Source organism: Acinonyx jubatus, chromosome E1 (genome assembly GCF_027475565.1).
Source record: "Acinonyx jubatus isolate Ajub_Pintada_27869175 chromosome E1, VMU_Ajub_asm_v1.0, whole genome shotgun sequence".
NCBI classification, from domain to species: Eukaryota; Metazoa; Chordata; class Mammalia; order Carnivora; family Felidae; genus Acinonyx; species Acinonyx jubatus.
This window is the reverse complement of record NC_069397.1, coordinates 46,731,076-46,751,070: the sequence shown is the minus strand read 5'-3', so window position 1 is coordinate 46,751,070 and position 19,995 is coordinate 46,731,076. Positions and strand designations below refer to the sequence as shown.

General features: G+C 38.0%; 1 protein-coding gene across 7 annotated transcripts in view; it reads right to left on the bottom strand.

Moving 5' to 3' along the window:
• Nucleotides 1-19,995, bottom strand: part of HELZ (helicase with zinc finger) — a 155,842-nt gene that overhangs the window by 39,665 nt on the left and 96,182 nt on the right. For all 7 annotated transcript variants that reach the window (XM_027047953.2, XM_027047957.2, XM_027047955.2 and 4 more), the window contains 5 exons: nt 19,426-19,654; nt 13,295-13,499; nt 6,391-6,442; nt 5,463-5,653; nt 2,963-3,170 (listed from right to left, as the gene is read on the bottom strand). In XM_027047953.2, coding sequence (XP_026903754.1) covers nt 2,963-3,170; nt 5,463-5,653; nt 6,391-6,442; nt 13,295-13,499; nt 19,426-19,654 — 885 coding nt within the window. The remainder of the gene's footprint in view (nt 1-2,962; nt 3,171-5,462; nt 5,654-6,390; nt 6,443-13,294; nt 13,500-19,425; nt 19,655-19,995) is intronic.

Genomic DNA, 19,995 nt, shown 5'->3' with positions numbered 1-19,995 from the left:
CTGCACTGGGCTCTGCACTGACAGCATGAAGCCGGCTCAGGATTCTCTCTCCCTCTCTTTGCCCCTCCCTGGCTCTCTTTCTCTCTCTCTCACAGAAACATAAGTAAATAAACTTTAAAAAAAAAAAAAAAAAGTGTACTCAACTGAATGAAACAAAAATACATCAGAATGTGTGGCATGCACTACTGAGGAGGAAAATCATAAAACTAAGTAAGAGAAACTGAGAGATAGGGTGTCTGGGTGGCTCAGTCGGTTGAGCCTGCAACTCTTGGTTTCAGCTCAGGTCATGTTCTCAGAGTTCATGGGTTCAAGCCCCGCACAGGGCTCTGTGCTGACAGCATGGAGCCTGCTTGGGATTTCTTTCTTTCTCTCTCAAAAACTAAACAAACATTAAAAACAATTTTTTTGAAGTGTGTCCTTAAAACAAAAAGAAACTGAGAGAGATATCCTGTTCATATAACAGAAGACTCAATATTGTTGTCAATCCTCCCCACATCGGCCTGTAGATTCAACACAATCCCAATCAAAATCCCAGCAGGATTTTTTGTGGAAACGGACAAACTGATTGTAAAATGCATGTGGAAAATGCAAAGGACTTGGAATAGACAGTTTTGAAAAAGAAAAACAACCTTGTACTCATAGTACCTGACGTCTAGACTTTCATGAAGCTACAGGAATCAAGACAGCACATTTGGCACACACATGAACGTGTGCATCAACAGAACAGAACACAGACTTCATGTATGTGGTAAACTGATTTTCAACAAAGGTACCGAGTTAGCTTAATGCAGGAAGGACAGTGTTTTCAAGAAATAGTGCTAAAACAAATGAACATACATAAGCAAAAAGAAAACAAAAACATTCTTACCTCATAACACATATAAAACTTAACTCAAAAAGGACCTAATGTGAGAGCTAAAAACACGACACTCCTGGGGAAAAAAAACACAGATCCTTGTGATCTTGGATCAGACAAAAATTTTGCCAACACCAAAAACATGGCTCAAAAAAGAAAAAAAAAAGGATAAACTGAATTTTATCAAAAGTAGAAACTTCTAGGGGCACCGTAAGCACCTGACTTCAACTCAGGTCATGATCTCACAGTTCAAGTGCCAGGTTGGGCTCTGTGCTGACAGCTCAAAGTCTAGAGTCTGCTTCAGATTCTGTGATCCCTCTTTCATTCTCTCTCTCAAAAACAAACATTACAAAAGAGAGACAGAGAGAGAGAGAGAGAGAGAGAGAGAGAGAGAGAGAGAGGGCAAATGACCCAATGAAAAGATATTCAACATTATTAATCATTAGGAACATGCAAACTAACACCACAATCAGATTCTATCAGATACCTCCTAGCAAAGGTAAAAGTAAAAAGACTAAGAATACTAAGTGTTGATGACAATGTGCAACAGCTAGAGATCTCATACATTACTAGCTGATGAGAAAAACGCATCAGCCACTTTGGAAAACAGCACGGTAATTTATTATAAAGTTACCTATGTATTTACAACATACTCAGTAATCTTACTCCTGGGTATACACCCAAGAGAAATGAAAACATATGTTCACAGCTGCTTTACTCATAAGAGCCAAAAAACAGAAATAACTAAGGTGCCCATCAACTGATGGATAGATACAAACGCTGCAGTGCAACCATATAATAGAATATTAATCAACAGTAAAAAGGCATAAACTACTGACATAGACCACATAAATGAACCTCAAAAGCATTAAGTGAATGAAGCTGGACACAAGGAAGCCATATACTCTGATTCCATTTATATGACGTACTAAGTATAAAGACAAGAGTACAGAGGCAAAACGCAGATCGGTGGTTGCCCAGGGCTGGGGGTTGGAGGAGAAGACAGACTACAAAGGACTATGAGAGAATATTTTGAGTTACGTAAACACCCTGTGTCTTGATTCTGGTGGTGGTTAACAACTCTGTTCATTTGTCAAAATACGTCAGCTGTACATTTTAAAAGTAAATTTTACATTATATAAATTATACCTCAGTAAACCTGACTTTAAAAACCAGACTGAGGGCTGGGGCGCCTCATGGCTCAGTCGGTTGAGCATCTGGCTTTAGCTCAGGTCATGACCCCACAGTTCGTGGGTTCGAGCCCCGCGATGGGCTCCGGGCTGACAGCTCAGAGCCTGGAGCCGGCTTCTGATTCTGTGTCTCTCTCTCTCTCTCTGCCCCTCCCCTGCTCACACTCTCTAAAAAATAAAAAAATGTAAAAAAAAATTTTTTTTTCTTTTGAAAAAAACAGACTGAGTGGGGCGCCTGGGTGGCTCAGTCAGTTAAGGGTCCAACTCTTGATTTTGGTTCAGGTCATGATCTCATGGTTTGTGGGTTTGAGCCCCAAATCGAGCTCTGTGCTAATAGCACGGAGCCTACTTGGAATATTCTCTCTCTCTCTCTCCCCCCCCCCCCAACCCCTCCCACTTGCACACGCATGCTCGCTCTCTCTCTCTCACTCAAACCAAATAAAACCCAAGAATCTTTAAAATATATAATAAAAAATAAAATAAACAAACAAACTTAAAGACTGTGTAATTTTTCCTCCAATTACACAGGAGATTATGATTCACAGAAGATGTAACTACTTTAGGTCAACTATTGCCACAGTAGCATCTACATTTAGTGTACCACAAAAACAATTTTGGTCAATAAATGTATTTAACAGGAGAGGATTTTCTGTCCCGATTTTAAATAACTATCATTTAAAAACACTCTAAATATTAAAATTTGGTATTTTTTCAGAAAATTGGTAATATTGATTATATCATGCATTTTCATTTCTGTACATACTTGTATCTTCTGGAGAGAAGATCCATAGTTTTTGCATCAGATTCTTTCTCAAAGGGGGTCTATAATCCACGAACAATTTAACAATCATATTGTTAAAAGATACAAGCAGGTGTATCAACATTTTAGGATCTTGGTAACAGCAAAGCAGCTCACCATTTCGACTTGGCTCATGTTGATCCTTCTCCTGATGCTGGCTTTGTGGCTGCCCTATGCTGACGGGTGGGTGGTGCCCAAGGCCATACGGTAGGGGAGACCCCCGTCCGTGTGTCTGTAAGAGGTTCATATTGTAGGCCATCGCTGCTTGGTGTGTAAGGATCCGAGGATCAACTGCGAACCTGCCCTGGTACCCTGTCCATGGTACCTACATTATCACAAGAAATGGAGTAACTGCATTAAATACATTTTAAAATGCAAACTGCTATAGTGCTACTGATTAGGAAAAGCAAACACACACATGTTAATTTTATCAAAATAAGTAACTACAAAGTCAATGCTAGTTATAACAACTGGTAGAATTATTGCTAGAACTTAACTAGTCAAGAATTAGCTTCCAAAAGAAAAACTGGCTTCCTGAATCTTTAGTGTGTAGGGAAAATTGGTCATTTTTCAGGTTAGGAAGAAACTAGGGACATAAAATTGGTAATTATTCCTTGACGCATCAACTTATTTTATAATCCTAAATCACTTCCCTTTAATATGAATGTATATATGTCATAGATTATCAAGAAAGTTACCCTTTAAAGTTATAACTGCATAGTTACATAGTTTAATACACTAAATGAGAGAACAAGTGAAAAAGTTAAAGAATTTAGTCTAAGGAGTCTCAACATAAAATATACACACTCCAGGGTGCCTGGGTGTCTCAGCTGGTTAAGCATCTGACTTAGACTCAGGTCATGACCTCACAGTTGGTAGGTTTGAGCCCCGCATCGGGCTCTGTGCTGACAGTTCAGAGCCTGGAGCCTGCTTTCGATTCTGTGTCTCCCTCTGTCTCTGCCCCTCCCCTGCTCATGCGCTCGCGCGCTCTCTCTCTCTCTCTCTCTCTCTCTTTCAAAAATAAACATTAAAGTCCCTCTCTCTCTGACCCTCCCCCGCTCATGCTCTGTCTCTGTCTCTCTCTCAAGAATAAATAAACATTAAAAAAAATTTTTTTAAACGGTGGGCGGCGGAGGGGCCTGGGTGGCTCAGTCAGTTAAGCGTCCGACTTCGGCTTGGGTCATGATCTCACGGTTTATGATTTTGAGCCCCGCATCAGGCTCTGTGCTGACAGCTCAGAGCCTGGAGCCTGCTTCAGATTCTGTGTGTGTGTGTGTGTGTGTGTGTGTGTGTGTGTGTGTCTGTCTGACCCTCCCCCACTAACTCTCTGTCTCTGTCTCAAGAATAAACATTAAAAAAATTAAAAAAAAAAAAAAGAAATACACATACTCCAAATTTACATGAATAACCAAATCACTTAACGTTCATTGATTGTAGGCAAAATTCAGATAGGTCATTAGTTTAAATTAACTCTTTTGATTAATTCAACTCTTCCCTTAAACCACAGAAACAAAATATTTCTTTAGGTATATCTAAATACATAATCTCTGCATACTGACATATAAGGATAAATACTATGACATCTGAGCTACTGCCCCTATTATCTTATTATAGTGTAACTGTTAAATGCAGACTCTTAAAAATCTTATATAATAAAAGCCTCTCTGACCTAGTAAAATGAGATATAAATCCTAAGGGACCTACTATTTAAAGAAAATGATGTATGATGTTGCCAGGCTGTCTGGGAAGAAATAAGTCAGCTAAAATTGAAAGTCTTTTGGGGAGTGGGCATGAATCACGTATTTCTTACCAACAGCTATTGGCTGTTGTAATTGTAAACTCTCATGAGCAATATGGCTGAGCAAGGTGTACAGCTGGGCATTTTTCCATTTTGGGGTGTGGAGGTGCCAAAACCCCTGGCAATAATCACCTCTGCCTGAAATTATAATATTTGCCTTAAATGCAAGAAATATTTTCTGGGATAAAATTTCTGAATTTGGAAATATTAGTAAAAAAAAAAATTTTTTTTACCAAAATAGTAAAAAATCTTAAAGGAACAAAATGGGTTTTACACAAGATGGAAACCCTCTCAATATCTATAGTCTCAGAAAACATTTAATAATGTTTTTAAGTGCCAGTAAGATTATGAAAGGATTGAAATTTCTCAGATAAATTCTGATCCAGAGAGCTAGACTAATCCAAGCTTCTTTGCCTCCTCCAAAAAACTGTATTTCCTAGGAAGGGTTAGTGAATTATGTAAGAATAAAAAAGTAACAGATAAAATAAAAGTATCACTTTACAAAACAAGAGACCAATTTACTAGCTCTGTTTAATGTTCAGGCCAATTTTCCCCAGCAAAAATATTTTTAAGGGACTACAAAGTCTTCTCAATCAAAACATCCAATATACAAATTTCTTCATAACAACTGACAATAAACAACAATTCATATTTCTCTGGTCATTTCACATTTTGAAGGTTAAAGAAAGAGCTGCTTTAAAAGAAGCGTACAGGAATTGAAAAGTAAAACAACAACAACAACACTATTTGGGATAGTTACTAATTTAGTGAAGCCTATTTTATTTTATTCAATAAACGGTATTTCAAATGCCCACTTACAGGTAAAGGCACCGACATAACTACATTCCCTCCATAGACAGCAGGTACATAAAGAATACTTGTCCCAGTGTGAGGATCTATTCTTTGAACAGGGCTTGGAGATTTCCCCAAATTTGGGTGAGGTCCAAGGGGGGGTGGAGGAGTATATGCTCTAATAGGATTGCCAATAAGTACAGAAGGATTGGGCTGAACTGAAAAATAAACAGAGAAAGGACTCAACTTAGTAACTGTACACATTCCCCTGGACAAAAATGATTTAAATCACCAACAGCAAAACACATTTCCCAGGTTTGCCTAAGATAAGAATTATCAATGTGGAAGAGTAAAGCATATTAAAAAACCACAACCATCTTACAACGTTACCTAAAATTATTTTGAGTTATACAAAGTATTCTCTCTGTAAACTAGTATAATTTTAAATGTCTTCCAAGGAGGTAAAGGTGTGTCTTTCGAGAGAGAAAATCATACACACTCAATAAACATTCTTCTGAGACTAGGAAAATATACACAATATTTTTTCACAATAAAGTTTTGGCTTGCAATATAGTCACAGACAAAATGAAGGTTAAACAATTAATATTTTAAAAGCATAATTCTGCAACATTTTAAATCATTGAAGTAAACTTTATCTTGACATTTCAATGATCCAATATTTGTAGGACATAAATATGTTCCCAAAACTTCTGTGGCATATGCTTAAATGGTTTTCTTCATAACTTATAAATACATAAACCTTGGTACCTACAAAACCATCTGTTTTCAGAAATGTCATAACAAAGCATTCACAAGACCAGATGTGCTGAATAAAAGAGGTTAAGTGAGTTCCAAAGTGTGTGTGTATCCCTCTCCCCATCTTCTAGTGATGAAATTTAGAGTAAACCTCTTATACCATAAAAGCAAATTACCACAGGGCTGATTTTCCACTTACCAATTCCATCATTCTGGAAATGATCATTCTGGGTATGATGGAGGCTTTTCCCCTTTATAGAAAAAAACAAACGTATAATACTATAAATACATTTAATATTAGGAAAACATTACTTCCCTAATCCTATGCAAATTAAATATATTCAGCAACAATTACAATTTAAAGACTGCAAGTGTGTAATTAATAACCATTAGACTGCTTTGAGCCAACTTTCTTTTTAAATATTAAGTCATGGTGCTAGGCCTCCATTTTTCTCAGCCTCAAATTAAGAGTATGTAAAATTCTTTGTTTAAGTGATTTTTTAGGGGAGCCTGGGTGGCTCAGTCGGTTAAGCATCTGACTCTGGATTTTGGCTCAGGTCATGGTCTCACAGTTCATGGGATCGAGCCCCACACTGGGCTCTACACTAACAGTGTGGAGCCTGCTTGGGATTCATTCTCTCTCTCTCTCTCTCTCTCTCTCTCTCTCTCTCTCTCTCTCTCTCCCCCTCCCTCCCTTCCTCCCTCCCTCCCTTCCTCCCTCCCTCCCTCCTCCTCTCCCTCCCCTCTTCCCCCCTCTGCTCCTCTCCTGCTCGTGCTGTCACACTCTCACGTGTACACTCTCTCTCTCAAAATAAACAAACATTTAAAAATATAAATAAATGATCAAAAAAAAATACATAATCAATGTGACTGGACCCTAAATTCTATTCCTTTGCAGCTTCTCTACACATTTTCTATTAATTAAATGACAAAATGAAAAGTTGTTTTTCAAGGGAAAAACATCAGTCTTGACGGAATTGCAATTCCTGAGGACGAGGACTTTAAAACAGTAATATGGACGTAAATATGGTTTGAGATTTATGTTATTTTGGGCATCTTAACATGTAAAATTTACTGGAGGAACAAGAAAAGAATCTGCTTCAGAAAATGTACAAATTGGGAAGCCTGGGTGACTCCGTCGGTTAAGCATCCAACTCTTGGCTTTGGCTCAGGTCACGATCTTGCAGTTTGTGCAACAGAGCCCTGAGTCTGCTCTGTGCCGACAGTGCGGGGCCTGCTTGGGACTCTCTCTGTATCTCTCTCAGCTCCTTCCCTACTAGTGCCCTTTCTCTCAAAATAAATAAATAAACATTTGTTTAAAAAAGCCTGTCTCTAAAAAAAGAAAAACGTATGCACTTTCTAGAAAGCAATTTGGCAATACTATCAAAAGCATCAAAAATGTACATACACTTTAACCCAATAATTACACTTCCAGGAATTCATCGAAATGAACTAATAATGGACTTGGGCACAGATGTTCATCACAGCATTGTTTATACATGTGTTAAATGTTAACAACCTCAATGTTCATCAAATGAAGATTTATTAAATAAACAATGCCAGATTCATATACCATTAAATGGGATGACTTTAGCACAGAAACAATATTTTAAAAGACAATGGTTCTGAATTTCTGGACTTCGAAAAATGTCTCTCTCTTTCTATTGGCTAAATGTTAACACAAAGCCATGATACAATACAAGTAGCACATTACACAACCTACCCTTAGACACACACAAATCTGTTGTTTGTACATAATATCTGAAAACTAAAGGGGGGGAGGGGATGATATCTACAGCAGAAAGATAGATTTATTCTTGACCAAACCAAAAGTACAGTGATGCTTCATTTACGTCCCTGTCAGCACGGTCACACACTCAGGTCGGCGCTAAACATCAAAGGCATGTGGTCAGGTTAGCCGTGAGCAGGCAAGGGCAACGAAGCTCCAACTCTTAAAAAGTCAGAAAAAATAGCCAAAAATGAATCGCAGTTGGTCCATTAACCAGAAGAGAATGTTCCCAGTGATTGGCACTAGCTATAAAAAACAAACTTCTGAGGAACAGAGAAGTGGTAAGGAAAGCAGGGCACAAGAAGAAAGAGCGAAACGGTGACAATGGTAGAGGGCAGAGACTCCAGAAGTGGGTGGGAAGATGAGAAGCAGAAGTAATCAGAAGTGACCAGAGCGGCCGGGACACATACACTGACGGAAGAAAGGAGAGCCAGTGACACGGACAGAAGATAAGATCGTTCCAAGAGGGCAGCAAACTCTTTAGATTTCTTAGCCTCTAACGAGCCGTCAACCAGAGGCAATCGTGCAGAATGAGGAGAAAACAGTGATGTGGTCAGACTATGGTACGAAGAACAGCCCCTGAAAGATGTCCACACCCTGATCCCTGGAATCTGTGACTATGTCATGTTATGTGGCAAAAGGGTCTCTGCAAAATATAATCAAAGTTGTGTTTAAAATAAAGAGATTATCCTGGATTATCTGGGTGACCCACTCTAATCACATGAGCCCTAAAAGCAGAAAAGTTTCCCCAGCTGGAGTCAAACAGATGTGGCAAAAGAGGAAGTCAGACACTCCATGAGAGAGAAGGATTCACTGTACTGTTGGTGGTTCTGAGACATAAAGGTCAAATGCAAAAATGGAAGAGAAGCCTCCAGAAGCTAAGAACGCTACCCGCTGACAGCAGTCTAGGAAACAAGGACGTCGATCCTGCAACCACAGGGAACTGGATTCTGCATGAACTCAAAAGCAGATTCCTCCCAAGCTTCCAGAGAGGAGGCCAGTCAGCCAACACCCTGATTCAGGCCTTGTGAAACCCAAAGCTGACAAACCAACCAAGGCAACCTGGACGTCTGACCCAAAGAAACATGAGATAATAAATTTGTGTTGTTTAAGTCACTATGTTTGTCCCAATTTATTGCAGCAACAATAGGAAACCAATCCAAAGTGTAATCACAGTCTAGGGTAATCCAATACTGTAAAGCTGGAAGCATGCCAGGCAATGACATCAACCCTCTGGGTTGTGGGATATGCTAAACCGAAAAGCAACTTGGGACCTATCATGTGAAAATATGGCACTTCTATAAGCGTAATTCAGCACACTGTACAGTTCAATATAGGAAACACTTTTCCAGGATGCTTGCACTTAGCATGCAGCTGTGGAGCAGTAAGGGTACTTGGTCCATACAAAATCATAGAGCGTTTGGTAGCTTATAAACAAAATAATAATGTAGCCGTAAGCTAGTGCTATGCATAAAAGTCATTCCATAGTGACAAATCCCAAAGTTTGCTAATAAATCTCAGAAAGGATGTACACCTTTGGTAGAATACCAAAGGTATTTTTATAAGCAAATATAGTTCATAACACCTTTCTTTTTTAATTTGAGAGACAGAGTGAAAGGGTGAAGGCGGGGGGGAGAAAGAGCAAGTGAGTGAAAGCACGCGCAAGCGGGGGAAAGGGGCAGAGGGAGACAGAGAGAATCTTAAGTGGGTTTCATTCATGCTCAGTGTGGAGTCTCATGTGGGACGCAATCCTATGACCCTGGGATCATGACCTGAGCCAAAACCAAGAGCGAGACATTGAACCAACTGAGCCAAACAGGTACCCCATATCACATATTTTGTAAGGACTATTTTTTTTACTCCACTATTTGTTTCTTCAAATATTTATTTTTTCACTCATTCTTTGTTTTCCATTTACTCATTCAACAAATGTTAACGAGGCCCAACACCTGTCCACCCCTAGCTGGGCACTGAGGCTACCAAAGGACAAAGACAGACACGTTTTCTGATGTCTGGACAGTGAGACACAACACAAGCAGCAGGAGACAGATGATGAAGACAACTCACAAACTAAATGCTACAAGATAATACTACGGTCTTTCCAGAGAATCCATTTCTGAATATTATCTATCCTCTGACCAGTCTCTATAGTGCGTAATGTGTGTAAATGACTTTGTTCCATGTTAGCAAAGCTTCCAAATGTTGCTCCCAGCAAATGCCCTAGGAGGAAGCAGAATGAAGACAGGCAAAAAGGCTTTTCTACATGCTAATCCTGCAGGTGCCCACAAAACAGGCCCTTTGCTATAAATGATGCTTGCAGAAAATGAGGCAATGGCGGGCCAATCAGGACCACCAGCTCCTGGACCCCCTAACGTTCTGTACCTTCTCTAACACCATCACAGAAGTGACCTGTTCAGAGAATAAAGTTATATGACTGCTAAACGGCACAGGGTGTTTTGTTGCCAAACACAGCCCTGAGCAAGCAGGATATAAAGTACTTTTAACTGTCGTCCAGTCTTCTGATGCTTTTATCCACAAGAAATCTCATTGGGGTTTAAATTGTAGTCTAACATTAACAATACTAATTTTTAATATTTCTTATGCACAGGATTGTGTTACAAGTTAAACAGTAAGGAAAACTCTAGGAGAAATTGTACGGTTCAGTATCACATTTTCAGAAATAGTATTCTTTTCTGGCAATAAACCCCACTTCATCCAAAGGCTCTAGCACATGATATAAAATATCTGGGATTTGTTTCAAAATTTTTCAGTGTGCATATCTGGCGGGGGGCAGGGGTGGTCTGTAGATGAAACATGATTAAGATTAAGTTGCTAACTGGGGCACCTGCGTGGCTCAGTCGGTTGAGCATCCGACTCTTGGTTTCAGCTAAGGTCATGATCTCTCGGTTCATGGGATGGAGCCCTGCGTTGAGCCCTGCCCCGATTCTCTCTCCCTCTCTCTCTGTATCTCCCCTGCTCAAGATCTCCCCCTCTCTCAAAATAAGTAAATAAACATTTAAAGGAAGGAAGGAAGGAAGGAAGGAAGGAAGGAAGGAAGGAAGGAAGGAAGGAAGGAAGGAAGGAAAGAAAGAAAGAAAGAAAGAAAGAAAGAAAGAAAGAAAGAAAGAAAGAAAGAAAAAGAAACACCAGGAAGATGGCTGCTTTGGCCTTTAATTACACAATCCTCTCAATTATAAGAAAAAAGCCAGGCTACACTCTACTGGATGCATCATAACCATTATTGATTTCTCAGATACTTACTGAGCACCCACTATATGCAAAGAGTGGGGTAGGCACTAGGGGCCATAAAAAGTATATAGAACAGGATTTTTGTCTTCAGGGAGTTTATGGTTTTAGAAGAGCAAGTGGAATAAACATATATTTTCTTCACCTTTCAAACGAAAACAAAAAGCAAACTGCAGGGTCTTGCTTAGGGTCCATACACATGTGGTTCCATGGCTTCAATTTAGCTGCACCTGCAGTACATAAGTTGATTCCTACATTCCCAAGTCACTAAGAAGAGTTTACTCTACTGTAGTTAGGAATGTGCAAAGGGTATAATGATTTTGCAATGTTTTAATTAAAAAGAAAAAGAAAAAAAAAATGGAAAATGTAAAAGTTTTGACCTGGGTTCCCTACTCCCCACACACCCTATACTCCTTGCTGGTCCCTATAGAACCTGTTCTCTCATACCTCTGGTCTTTTCTATCAGCTCTTTCTTAAGCTTTATTAATTCATCCAAAAAATACTTATAAGCCACCTATGAGGAGCCAGATGTTGTTGCAGCACAGAGGCTAGAGCAGTAAATAATCCAGGCAAAAATCTCTGCCGTAATGGAGCTTATATTCTAGTTCTTGAAATGTCTCCCCAGTGGAGCACTACCCCCATCCACTCGGTGGATTCCTAAAAACAAGATCTCTGTGGTGGAAAATGCCTTGAATCCACCTCTCTCCTCTGACCACTACCCTCCAACATCTTCTCCAAGAGGACTCGGGGGCTTATGTGCTTATCTATGCTTCTCCAGTACTGAACATACCAGCTGGCACACAGAAGAAACTTAACTATTTGATAAGTAAGTTGATTATTAATTTATTATAGTTTAAGCTTTAGAAACCTAGAAGATTCATTTATGCGAAATGCTTAATCCCCTGGAAATCCCAAATCGCTAAAGCATTATTGCACCATAGGTCCATTTTCATTAAATTAATAATAATCAAAGTATAGTAACACAGAAGTTCTCTTCTCAGCTTAATACCTATTTAACCAAGAGAGTTTCAAGATATTAAAACATTAACTATTGTTTACTTAATTACTGTTTACATTAGGATTTACTTTTTAATTTTTTTTAAGTTTATTTATTTGAGAGAGAGCACACATGTGAGTGGGAGCAGGAGGAGGGGCAGAGAGAGGAGAGAGAGAATCCCAAGCAGTTTCTGTGCTAAAACTCACAAGCCGTGAAATCATGACCTGAGCCGAAATCAAGAGTCAGACGCTTAAATGACTGAGCCACCCAAGCGCCCCAAGGTTTTACGCTTTTAAAATGAAGCCCCAAACTGACATGTTCTTTTAATTCATGTCAATAAATTTAATACCATGCTGATGACTGTAAATATAGCAAAACAACAGAACAAATACTAAACATGCCATTCTCATAACTTTCTTTTCTATGGTAAGTGCAAGCATTTTTTTTCAGACACTGTAGCAAATAAACCAGCTGTCTCTGCCCAAAATAGCTATGGTTCAAAAGTAGAAATGGCCCTGGCTGACCCACCTCCATTCCCTCTGATGGACTACTTCTTACACAACAATACGGGTCAGCAGATCAGTTAAAGTAATCTTCAAGAGGCCAACCAAATCTTCTCACTGTGTCAAATAGCACTTGAACTGGTCACCAACAAAGGATTAGAACTATTTGCTTTCTACAAACAATGTTATATAATATTATTCCTCATAAATAATATGCCCTAAGGGCATGCTTTTAATGAGCGAGATAGTCCTTTAAACTGCTTTGTTTTATTCACATCTTACTAAAATCAGCCTATCAGCAGGGAGGACCGGGAGGCTGTATTATGCACAGGACTCCAGAAGCAATGAAGTTCTTGAAAACTTTTTGAGAATCACTATGACATTAAGCATGGCTAACTGCCACATGTTCACTTATGTGTCCAAACTAGACAAGTTCCTTGCAGAAACTACTTGCTACCAAATATAACCTTCGTTTCCAATACTTGAAGTAACTTGCAGCCCAACAAACCTTTACCCTTCTGTGCTGTTCTCTCCCTTTAACCTCTTCAAGTCCATTAACAGGCTTTACCTTGGGGGGTGACTGCTGCAGTTTGTTGGTATTTCCTGAATGCTGCAGTCTTAGAGCCCGGGGGATAAATTCAGGTGCCAGCGGATTCAACACATATGTCTTCTTTAGTTCTAAAGCCTCTAGCTGAGCTTTGATCTGTTCAAAAGTGATTCCGTGTAGGCTATTATTTTCATGACACAGGGCAATAAACCGCTCCCAAAATTTCCTACAGAAAAGATTTACAAGATCATTTTACATACAATTTCAGTGGATGAGATCACAGAAATGAACATAAGCAACTAAAGAGAGCTTCAAATTCCCTCTTCCCACCCCAAATCCTCAGATCCAACGTTCATCTGGCTATGATTCAGGTATAATCTTTCCACCAGATCACAAGACTCCAGAAGTTTGATTGCAAAACTACAGTCATGTCTAATATCGTGGAAAATACAAATTATGCTCCCAATTAATTTTGGCCGATCAATGCAAGTAATGTGGTCAATGCTCAATTATCCACACTAATCCAAAATGACAGTCTTGTTATCCACATAATAACTAGGGATTTCAAAACTGATGCCAGCTCATTTTACAGATGATTTGTACTTCTAGACATAGTCATACATTATATACATACACAAATTCAGACACATACATAAATTAGACTAATTTGAATTATGGGGACAAAGTAGCCTGGTGTTGGATGACTAAGAAAAGCCAACTCAGGACATAAATCTGAGCCACAAAGTAGATATTCCTCATGAAGATTCTTAAGAAATAACTAGCTATTCCTATATTTTTCTCTTACTCAACAGATGCCTGTCACAAGCACAACTTACAACATTGACTACGAGAGTTAAATTAAGTATGAAAAATAGAGGAAGTTGGAATGCTAATTTTAATATTGATTATTCATTTCCGAATCACATTAATAAATACTAAAGGAGAAAAATACACTCAAAATTTGTTGCAACTGTATGACTATTTTCCTACAGGTTGGCAATCTGATCTCTGAATATTAAAAATAATAAATACATATTACAAAAGACAACATAATTTTTAAATTTTAAATGACTATAAATATGCATACCTATCTTTAATATGAGGTTCAAATAAGGTGTTATTATGCTATGAAAGATATATGATATGGTTTCTTCCCAAGCTGGTATCCTTGTGGACAGAAGTAATCAAGATGGCTTCAAGAAGCACAGATGAAAAGGTTTATATTATAAAAGTCAGTATGTGAACGGGAATTGGGTTATTAATATATTCACAAAACTTTGCAGAGTTTAATTCTGGACTATGTTTCTCTTACGTATGTCCTTTCTACTTTTTTAAAGGTAAGTTTAAGAAATGGGTCCAGAAAAATTTCAGGCCTACATGCCAACAACAGAAAAAGTACAAGTACCACAAAATATGAAGTATGTATTTTTGACAGTAAGACGCAGGAAGTATGTGTTGCTAAGAAATGCAAACCAAAAGCTACCCTTTATTTTTATTCCTAAGAACACTTCTGAAGGAATCAGAAGGCGTTTTTCTCACAGTCTAATAGCTAAGGAAGGATCTTTAATATAGCACTCAGGACCTAAAATCCCAGGAGCTAAAATCCATAAACTTTCCCACCCTTTCGATTTAAAAAGCCACAATATTCAACTCTATGAATACTTTCAACATGATTCTACATGCTACATTCAAAAGAAGTTTCTCTGATCTAATTGATAAAGTATCCGTTTCATAAAATGGCATTTCATCTTGGGTTGCAATTCAAGACAGAGCAAAACAAGGAGTGAATGGACTGGCTTTTGCTCTCAGTTTTTAATACCAATTTTTTATAACAATCGCCATTTCCAGCTTATGTACCCAAGATGCTAGAACTCACTCTATGTTTCAGCTCCTTTTTAAACTCCATACCCTGTTCCTTGACCACTGTCACTGACCTCAACTGCACTGAACGGGAGCTGAATTAACACTGAGTTGAGCAGAACCTTCAAATGACCCCACAGTTCACAAGAAACTAGTAGCTCAGTGAGTCTTTGCCTACAAGATCCCAGAGATCTCAAAGAAACAGTCTGAGAGCTAAAGGATACCATTTCAGAATCCTAAACACTTACAATAAGCTAATCAAGTCAAAGCAGCTCCAAAAAGCAGCCCGAAATCTCCATTTTAAATCTTACTCATCCTTTGACTGACATGGCAAAGTGGTCAAGCGCATGGATTCCAGAGCTAGAGAGCTGGGGTTTCAGTCACGGCTCTGTCATTCAGTAGCTGTGTAAAGTCAGGCAATCAAATAACTTAATCTCTTTGTAGCTCAGACTCCTCATGTGTAAAACAGGGCACCAAGAGAATTTATACTTCCTTCAGTTTCTCACTTTTAAACTTTGAGAGTATTTCTTCCTTCAAAAACTCTTAAAGTTAAAAAGTTTCCTTTCCTGTCTGCATGAAGGCTCTTTCAAAGACTATTGACACAGCCCTTGAACTCCCAATACTTCAGTAAAATACGAAGTATGGATGTATGAACACCTAAGTGAAAGATCACCTGAGAACTTCCAACTACTCTCAGAATGAAGATAGAGGCTCTTGTTATTTACAGATTCCACTGATTCTTAGGCGCCTCCCTAAAATTTTCACATAATATTAACAATTTGGGTTAGAAAACCCAAGTATGTCTCTATATTGTAATACAATTACAAGTATTTCAAAGAACATAACCTTACTTTAATCACTGCATGAACAAAGTATGGTTTTGTTTTTATGCTAACTTTGCTTCTAGGATCACTGATAAAAAAACCACTGAAAAACCACTTGATATCCTCAGGTTATACAGTATGTGTACATGCACGTGTACATACACCTCTACATACATATGAAATATGTTTCCATCTCACTGAGTAAATGGAATTTGTTAACGAAGTAATTTGGTTCAAAGGAAGACCTTCTCTGAACACCATGGTTTGGAGAAATGTACAAATCTTCTCTGGCTCTCCCCACTCAGTGTAGATTTATACAAGCATATTCATCACTTTCTGGGAAAGGCAGGGTAACCCACCAAGAAGAGCTTGGGTTTTGAAGTCAATGCGACATCTGTTTGAGTGAACCATTTAACAGCTATATGACCTTGGGCAGTAATTTAAACTCTGAATCAGGCAGCCCATTTAAAATGCAAATAAAATTCCCACATTGCAGGGTTGCTGGGATGACTGAACAAGGCTAAGTGTGCAAAGCACTTGACCTAGCACCTGGCAAGAGAAAGCTGTCAATAAACAGCGCTACTATATTAATACTCATTGGTTTGGCGAGTTGGGGAAAGGGTAGTTCACTACCTTCATTTCAGGTTAATAGAGAAACTCTACTTAAAAATACAACAAAAAGGGCACTGGGGTGGCTCAGTCGGTTGAGCCTCAGATTTCAACTCAGGTCATGATCTCATGGTTCGTGGGTTCAAGCCCCAAATTGGGCTTTGTGCTGACAGTGCAGAGCTTGCTTTGAATTCTCTCTCCCTGTCTCTCCCCTGCTCGTGCTCTCTCTCTCTCAAAAATAAACATTAAAAAAATTTGTTAATAATTAAACAAAAATAAAAATACAACAAAAAAGATTATATAATGGTTGCCTTCTAAACTCGTATACTACACGCAATAATCATTCCTTGGAAGCTTAATCAATATTTGGAAATATCATTAGTTTTTCACAAATACTGAGTGGGACGGGGTGGGGGAAGGGAGTCCTGATTAACATAAACTACAAAGAATTCACTCCTCTGTGGTCATAGAAACTAAGAATCATCTATGTCCTCCAAGTTTACTTGTATTGTGAGATTAAATTAATTTCTAATGAAATTAGAAAGATTAAAGCTCAAATACCCATGCACTTCAACTATTAGCTCTTGGACTAGAACCGTGATTAAACTGTCCAAATAACACAGATAATCAGCAGTCCAAATTAAGTCACATGATTTTTGTCTCCCTAAACAATATACTTAACCTCTCTGAAAATATTCTGCCTAGCTTACAAATAATTTACAGTCCTTAATACACTCCAGTTGAGTAGTAAGAAATAAGCAACCAGAAGGCCTGGCTTCAAGTTAAAAACTATCCAGCCCTAGATTATTCTGACAGCCTGGCCTCAGAAAGAATTATTTACCTATCTGCTCTGAGAAAATAACAATTTATGTCAGAGAAGGGGTGAAAAATGCTGATGTCATGCAATTCACAGCATAATACAACTCTACAGGAATGGATAATGGCATTAAAAAAATAACACTCACACTGGTAAAGGTTTGGAGGTATTTATAAAGAGAGCCCAAAACAAGTTTGGCTCAAGACTATTTTTATACCTATTTATTCCCCAACACAGTGTTTTCTTAAATACATGTTACCTTATTTTATATGCGTTTTAATCTATTAAATTCCAATCAAACTGTATGTGATTTTTTCACATTTTTCAAATGATAAATATAAACAAAAATGGTAAAATTTCACAGCAATATTCTAGCCAAATACGCTTTCAACAAATTATAAAGTAACTAAAATTCTCAGGAAAGAAGTCAAATTATTATACCCAGTTTATTCACTTGTAACTTGGAATTCATATATTATTCCCTTATCCAGCTTTTTAGTGGTTAAAAATGGATGTCAATCAAATTTTTAAATATGAAATTAAAGATACTTTACAACAGGACTGTTTAGCTATGCATAAGTAAGTCATGGACCATTCAAGTTTTGTGCCTTTTTGTAAAATAAAAGGTTATTCTTTATAACCTAACCATAAATTAAAACTACTCGATTCCTTTGTTAATAGCTTTCCCCTATAAAGTATATTAACTTCTTTGGAAGTCTTAAACTTGAATACATGCATATGATGATTATGATTATGATTATGATTATGATTATGATTATGATTATGATTATGATTAAAGGTCCCAATGGTCTCCCTTCCTATAGAGAATCCTTTTTGTTCTTTCCTGTTTGCTGAAACAGGAAAACAGACAATAAAATGCTGCCATGTCTATATCGCAATAGAAAAGTTGGTTTAAAAAGGCCACTGCCTAACAGCTCTGTCTACTTTAATTCTAACGTATCAAAGAGAAATAATGACCCAGGGAATAATCAGCACTGTCTATATCTCTATTGTCTGAACTCACTGTGACAGATCCCAGAGTACTTACACAACTTTAAATAATCCCTAGTGTATTTCTTTTTCATAAAGTATATATTAATTTCTGTTCAACTGTTTGTTAATAGTAACATAATTTTCAATACTACAATGACAAAAGTCTTCTATTACCAGCTTCAAACAGTTAAAATTCCTATTAACTGGTATATAACTTTTAGTTTTAGTAGAAATAGTTCCTTATGACTATAAGCTAAGGACTACTAGCAACACTATCTAGAGACAAGTTATAACCACTCCTAACCCCTCTAAATTTTAAGATCCTCTGGATTAACCAGACACAAAGAACATTTATACTTAGAAGGCCCGAGAGAAAATAAGTAGAGAAGGAAAATCATCAAAAAAAGTTAACACAATAACGAAGGGAAAAAAATGAAGTAGAATTTTATAAAATTCAGTTTCCATCAAAGATACATACGTACACAAAACCACCTCAGGACCCTTGCACAAGCTGCTCCCTCTTCCTGGGGCATTTTCACCCCAGATATCCCACAGAGCTCACTCCTTCACTTCAAAGTCAGCTTCTCAGTGAGGGGTGCTCTGACCATGCCGCGTACAATCACAACCCAGCCCACCGTGGCACCCTTCTGATTTCTCTATTTTTCTTCCACTGAACTTACCATGTAAAAAACGACATGGTATTCTTACTTTATTCTCATTCTTCCTCTCCTCCCTAATGAAATGTAAGCCCCATAAAAGCAAAGATTTTTATTCATTTCGTTCACTGAATCCTCAGTGGCTAGAAGAGTGCTTAGAACATAGTAGGCGCTCAGGAAACATCTGCCGAATGACGACTAAATGAACGAATACGTAATAATGAGTACAATGAATAGACCCAGAACAATATATGTTTGTATTCCCACTGGGTATGAGGTAAGATTGAACTCGATTTTAATTAGCCAAGAGATCAGATAAATAAATGTACACATAGGAATGCAAATCACTCTACATTTCCCCCTTTAATGTCTTAATCAGGAACACATAATTACCTGCATCTTCCGATAGAGCACAGGGCGATGGGATCACCCACCACAGCAACCAGAGATTGTGCTCTTGTGATGGCAGTATTGAGAAGCTTGTAGTTAGATAAAAAACCATAATCTAAATCCTCTGTGGAATCTTCCAGCAGTTGCTCTTTCTTTTTAATTGGTGTCTGTTTGTGTTTACAAGTATGCCTTGTACGTACTGTGCTAAGAAACAAAACTCTGAACTGCTTTCCTATAAAAAATAAATAAATAAGACGCTTAAGATTGTTATTTTGAGCCACTGATATAATAAAAGCATTTTAGTTTCTAAACGTTATTGCTAAATAACAGGTGTCGGTGAGGATGTGGAAAAACTGGAACTCTCGTGTCCTGCAGGTGAGAATGTAAAATGGGATGTAAAACACTACAGAAACCAGTACGGCAGCTCCTAAAAAAAATTAAACATAAAATTAAAACACAGAATTAAAATTAAACATAGAATTAACATATGATCCAACAACCCCTCTTCTGGGTATATACCCAAAAGAACTGAAAGCAGGATCTCAAAGAGATATTTCCTAACAGCATTAGTCA